The 6,551-nt window shown below is 34.9% G+C and overlaps 1 protein-coding gene across 1 annotated transcript; it reads right to left on the bottom strand.

Annotated features, from left to right (window-relative positions):
- Window positions 1-382: 382 nt before the first annotated feature.
- SPCS3 (signal peptidase complex subunit 3 homolog (S. cerevisiae)) lies at window positions 383-5,170 on the bottom strand (the record flags this gene model as incomplete). Its single annotated transcript, XM_010015384.1, has 4 exons — window positions 383-858; window positions 1,362-1,477; window positions 2,539-2,615; window positions 5,097-5,170. Coding segments are annotated over 4 exons (400 nt in total), but the record flags the coding sequence as incomplete, so codon positions are not given.
- Between the last annotated feature and the right edge of the window lie 1,381 nt (window positions 5,171-6,551).

Here is a 6,551-nt window from a genome sequence, read left to right as displayed (position 1 = left end):
TTCCCTAAAGCTTTTACTCTTCTTACTGACTTACACTTAATACACTGAAAAAAATTCTTTTTATTCTTCCTGTTAGCTGCTTTATAAGCAGCTATTAAAATGTTTTATAATACAGAATTGAATGTGGGCTACATCAATGGCTCTCAAAACACAATGTGATGGTTCATTATCTGTCAGTCAGTCTGTAGTTTTCAAAGTAGCTGCTGGCAGTCCTAAAAGGACCAAAAATACCTTACTGTAACACCCTAAGCAAAATGCTGTAAAACAGAATAGACATTTCCTTCAGGCACTCACAGAAACTGACTCCAAAAGGTGTATTTGACTTCTACACAGATTAAAATAACTACCTCAGTAACTCAAAAAAACCCACAGTAAGACTATCTTCTGGTTTAAAAATGTTTATTTAAAAGAAAAGGAGGTCAATACCCAAATGGCCAGGAGAAAAAAAAAAAACCAGTTCCTCAGTTTCCCCCCAAAACCATTACTCTGCAATTTACCTTACCCTTAAGTTTCAGCTTCAATGTTTTATTAAAAAACAAAACAAACAAAACAAAACAAACAAAAAACAACGCTGAACTTTCATTTCCTTTTCCTATGCTGTTAGGCCTGAGGAAATTAGGTACCTTTCACTGAAGGGTTGCATGGGGTATGAGAAGAAACCGCAATAAAATTTATTCACAATATACAATTATAAAAATATCTTGCTTAGGATTCAGTACTATAATTTAATAACTTTTTGTTGTTTCATAGGTATCTGGGAAAGGTACAGACACATGTCCTGATCCTGTTACAAGAGGTAGAATGCCAGCATTTGGTACAACATTCCAGGAGAGAGTCAAAGTGACGTTCCTGTTACCCCTGCAAAAGCAACGAAGACCATCAGCACAAATACTCAAGTTAACCAATTTAATTTATCATCACTAATATTAAATTAGCATACAAATTGTTTTCCTGATCCAGAAACAATGGACTTAATTTATGTAGTTACTTCATGAAGTATTACCTATTTTCCAGGAAAGACTTTGTTTTGTTGTAGTTACTGTTACCTAGCTCCTTTGCAGTCGAGTGTATCACAGAACTAGTTCTACACAGACACCAATAATGGAAACAGAAACCCAGAAGCCTATTGCACATTATTAGCAGTGTATCTTCTAGTCTACAGAAGAAACAGAGTATCTTGTATCCCTTTATCTCTTTACAGATTATCTTTTAACAATCAAGCTACAAAGATGCAACAGACTGACAAAGTATCAGACAGAATATCAGTACCTTACCACAGCAAGAAACTAAAATGCAATTAATGCAAGCGCATCAAGACACCATGAATAATAGTAATAACGGTAAAACCAGGATTTACTTACTTGAGACCATTTCCATCATCAAAAAAAAAGTACTTTGACTTCATATCTTTTAAGAACAGCTTTGGATTATCTCCTCTCAACATGACCTTGTCCCAAAGCACCACCTGATTTAGAGCCTAAAAATACAATTATAATTAAGTCAGCAAGGTACCTTACAAGATCATATACAAGATCATATTCAGTCAATGGAATTTCATAGCATTATTAATCTAAAAACCCTGAAGTACATGCTTATAATCCACAACTAATTTAACAAAATAATGCTTTACAGAGGGGAACACTAGTACTACTACACACCTAAGTGTGGCGCAGAACAAATGGAAACAACAAATAATAATTTAGGAAAAAAAAATTTGCAGTATTTGTGAGAGCTAGTGATTTATGTGAAAAAAAGTCTAAAAGATGAAACAAGACAGTGCAATCCCAGACCCTAATGAAGAACCCTAAACACTATTTTAGTACAAACAGAATATCTACCAGCATATATAAAATAACTAAGGTACTTAAAACTAGGGAGACAGTTTTGTGCAGCATGTTAAGAAATAAACAAGCCTTCACTGTATCTTCGCAATGTGACTGTAGTAGCTTTAACTAGAATTCAGTAGTACAGTGGCAGCATGGTGTTTCATTGCAGTATTTTTTTTGTACACTGTTGCACACAGGTCTTACCAGATCAGCGATCTGAAGTGAAACATAAGTAGCAACCAATTTAAAAGGTGCAGCAAGGCCAATTATTATGAGAAGTGTGATGAGATAAAATAAACATATTCTGGGGCTACAGTAACTGGTACATGCAAATGCTTCCATGATCTATGAAAAAAAAGACCACAGCCACTGTTTCTAACAGTAGACAACTGCAGAATGTTAGGGAAAAGTAAACCTGACAGAGCAAATAAGTGAAAAAATCCATTTACAGCACACCAGTGTAAGTGAACAAGAAGACAAGTGTTACTTTTCTCCCACTCTGGTGGGCATACGTTATGTTAGGTTTCATGAGGCTGACCTCCCCACCCCACAGCTAAACTGTCAAGAAAATAACAATCATGAAGGCCAGTAAAAACAGTCCAAGCTAGTAGGAAATGCTGGTGCCTTAACTCTTCCCAGCATAACTTCAGAATGTTAAAAATAGCTGCAGTACAAAATGGGTAATTGCTCCAACTTTCTTTTTGATACTTACATTGTTTTTCGTTGAATATTCTGCAGACAAATATAGAAACAATTGTTTAACATTCCAGTCAAATATACTCTGCAGATGTATGCGAGTTAAGAAAAATACCATATTGTACTTACATAACCTTGTTTTATTTTTACTAGATCTAAATAGACTACAATAATTGCAATGAGCTCTTATCTTTCAACATACCTCATCTTATTTCTTAACAGAGCACTTCCAGGAGCTCCAACATATATTTTAACCATATTAAAGGGACAGATTTTTGGTTTGACGGTGGCTTTGGTTTTTTTATTTTACTATTTATGAAATCTGACAGCTATTTCCTCCAATGATTTAAGAGTTCTATATTTGACATTGTAAGCTAGTAACCATAATCTGCTGCTAGGCAATCTATTATAAAATCATAAACATAAAAGGCAAGAAAGAATTCTTCAGCAAATATCTTCAAAGAGATTATTTCTATCAAGGAACCCTGGCATTCAACTGTGTATCAAGATATAACAGCATTAAACAATATATAAAAAAAAAATTGTCAGAGAGTAGAGAGTTAAAAGACCCTACAACATCAACGACGGAGAAGTTAGTAGGAGGGAAGTACTTTCATATTGGAAGGGACATCAGGAGTTAGCAAATTTAACTACCTACATACTACAAGGAAAATCAGCTTACTAGACTGGAACAAAACTTTGCCCAGATTTTTGATCAACAATAAAGAACTGATGACTGCCATTTGAGACTGACTATGTAATAAAGCTGATATTCTAAATACTTGTCTGTTTGTCTAACAATATAGTGTGTTACTGCTAAAGAAAAGACTTTTTAACTCACAATAAAGATTAGCTGTAACCTTTTAATTCCTAATCCTTTTTTTTTTATTTGCAACTATCTCAAAGAACAAATTAAACAGATTCCCAAACCAGCCTTAAAAATCTGTTTTATCTTGTTCCACTTATCCAAAAACTGAATCATGCTCTTAAGCCACTAATTCAAAAGGCAAATAAAGAAAGAATTAATTATTTAACTGCTGCTGCTGCAAGAATAGCTGGAGCTATTTTACTTGAACATTTTTTGTCACCTAACTCAAAACAACAAACAAGACTCTCTAAGGATTTCTTAATGCCTGCTACAGTTAGCCGTTAATTACTAAGTTAAAAAGAGTTTGTGAAAACTGCCTCCTCCACTTTCCTTTCCCTAGTTTCTTTTGCTGTCATTTTATATTATTCTTCCTAGAACTAACAACTTGTTTCCTTTAATTAAGAGAGCCCATGCACCAGTATCTCTAAGATTCCTGTCCAAAAAAACACCTACCAGAAAGTTGTGTTTTACAACTCTACACACTGCAGTTTATTTATGCCAGGCATGAACGATTAAGACAGTTTTTCCTCCAGCAAATTTTAAAACTGCTGCTACTACTAACAGTCATTAAAACATGGAATCTTTATGTCTACATACTGCAGACTAATCCTTGTATAAGAACGCTTGTTTTAGTGCCTTGCTCTGCCTCTCTTTATATGCGCTGCATACAATTTGATTCACCTGCTTTAGAATTTTAGTCTCCATTTCTAGCATGTAGAAGCATTTCAGAAGTATAACTCAGACTTAGGAGTTCACCTCTCCTACTTCCAGCTGATAGAAAAACATCCCTCTTATTCCTGTGGAACACACACCTGCAAAAATATGATTAACCTTTTTATCCAGCATTCACATGTACTCAAGATTTGTATTTTGTTTGGTTTGCCTACACAAAGTAGTATTCTCCAAAACAGGGAAACCAAAACACAGAGGTAATGCTTTGCCTAACAGAGTGACAAAAAACAGCAGGCAGGAAAAATCTCAGGAATCTCAGCCCAGCTGCAAAGCAAGGCTTAGTGTAATTACCTGAGGCAAAGCATGTTGCCTTCTATTTGGTACCGACTTCTGCAGAAAAACACACAACTATTTATTATGTCAAGACCCTAAATCCTAAGAATGATTCCCTTCTACTGTCAAAAAGCCAACCAAAACCAAACACCCCCACACAACACACTTTCCCCAATAAAAACCAGACTAGCAGGAAAGCAGAGAAATACAAGACAGGTACTTGTATGCAACTATTATGTGGCCAGAACTTTGAAAGCCCAACAACAAAATAAGTTTGAAAGGTGCATCAGAATTTCTAGATTCAGGATGACGGTGAAAATCGTATGTTATATAAACCCTATAATTAATATATACCTCAAACCACTAATAGAAACTTCACTTAATGATAATACTGTCCAGATGTTAAACTCCACTTCTCACTATTACATACAGGGCACTTGACTCAGAGCATGATTTTAAAAACAGGCATTAAACCCAGAGAAAACAACTTGCCCTATGGCATCTACTAGAGGCGGAACAGCTATTCCAAGTTCCATTTTACTACTGTAGTTATGTAAAACACTGCTTTTCACTGCTTTATATTTTAAGACAAATTGCTAGGTTTTTTTAAGTCTTGAGTATCTGAAGATTATAAGTAACTAAAACAGATGTCAAGATATTATTTCAAAATGCTTGCAAGCCACTTTTTCCATTAAGGATATCTGCAGTAATGTCAAACGTGACAAATCCCAGATCACTTCTTTCTCTAGGTCCAGTGAAATCTTCTAGATTTTTTCTAAGACAAAACAAAACACATGATTAGCCTTTCTCATTATTTCTCTTTCATGCATTACATATATTATTATTCTTATGACATATTTCCCTCATCTGTTTTCTGTACTTTCTTTGCAATATTTTTGTCAAAAATCTAATCAACATTACAAAATAAAACCTGCGCTCCAGAAATTATGCAGCCCCACTTTTGAGTGACAGGTCTTGCCACCACAGTGGTCCAAGTTATACAAAGAGCCTATAGACTTTTTCCTGCTAACAAAAATCTGTATTTTTCTGTACCTAAACTGCGCTACATTCCATTTCAGCAAAGTATGTGTTAGCCATCTCCAAAGACACAAATCAGATTGGAACACCAGCACTACAGCTGTCTGCTAGCAACCATTTTCATTATTATTTCTCAAGTTTGCATAAAAAGAAAAGCCTCTAGTGCTGTCTTGTACAAGATGCTCCAACCATTCTGATAAAACTGTTTGTAGTTCCCCCACAACTTACAAGATTTCTCCCTGAAATGTTTTTAAGTAGCAGTATAAAGAAGATACTTACATTCTTCTACAGTATGAATAAACACAAAGTTTTGGAAAACTTTATTACAAATCCACATTTGCAGGAATATCTGACCTTGCCACACTAAACCACATTAGACAAAGAGACTGGACATTAACAGAGACACAGCAAGTATTTTCATACGTATTCACAAAGATTACCAATTCACCAAACTTACCCTCTACAAAGAATACCATAAGCAGGTTGGCAATCAGCTATGAACCTTCATTCCTCACGTAACAAAAGTTTTATGAATTATGAACTTCCTAGTTATATTTACTCCAGTTTAAAAATTAAGCCATTAAAATATCATCTCCTTAAAACTAAGCTTAGTAATCTCAAAAGAAAAACAAGTTCACTAGTAGAAAAAAAACAATAACCTACTTTTGGACACAGAAGTCAAGAAAAACACCACCAAAACTTCCCCATTTAAACCTTTTTACGAATTTCCATCCCTTTGAAAAAAGCAACACCTTTTACATAGTAATCCTTACCTAGCACTTGACTACATTTCTGGATAACAATCTGGTAGGATATCAGGCCTTAAAGCTGGAGGTTTGTGGAACTTCTGAGAAGTTCAAAAATGCAAGTAAGGTATAATGCCTCCCATTAATACCAATCTGTGTATCAAATAAGGGGCTGATGGTATAGATTTCATCCAAATTAGGCATTAGTATGCTACCTCACAGATGTCAGGTTCATGGGAATATACAGATATATGCTTTTATGTCAGTTTTATGCTGTTGGTAACCCTCAATTTAGCATAAATAAAGGGTTTCTTTTCCAAAAGATGAGGGCAGTTCTCTTTATTTGCATTCATCTCCCCTGCCAAACACTGC

The sequence above is a fragment of the Nestor notabilis genome, unplaced genomic scaffold, assembly GCF_000696875.1.
Source record: "Nestor notabilis isolate BGI_N333 unplaced genomic scaffold, ASM69687v1 scaffold9820, whole genome shotgun sequence".
NCBI lineage: Eukaryota > Metazoa > Chordata > Aves > Psittaciformes > Psittacidae > Nestor > Nestor notabilis.
This window is presented reverse-complemented; position numbering and strand designations above follow the sequence as displayed.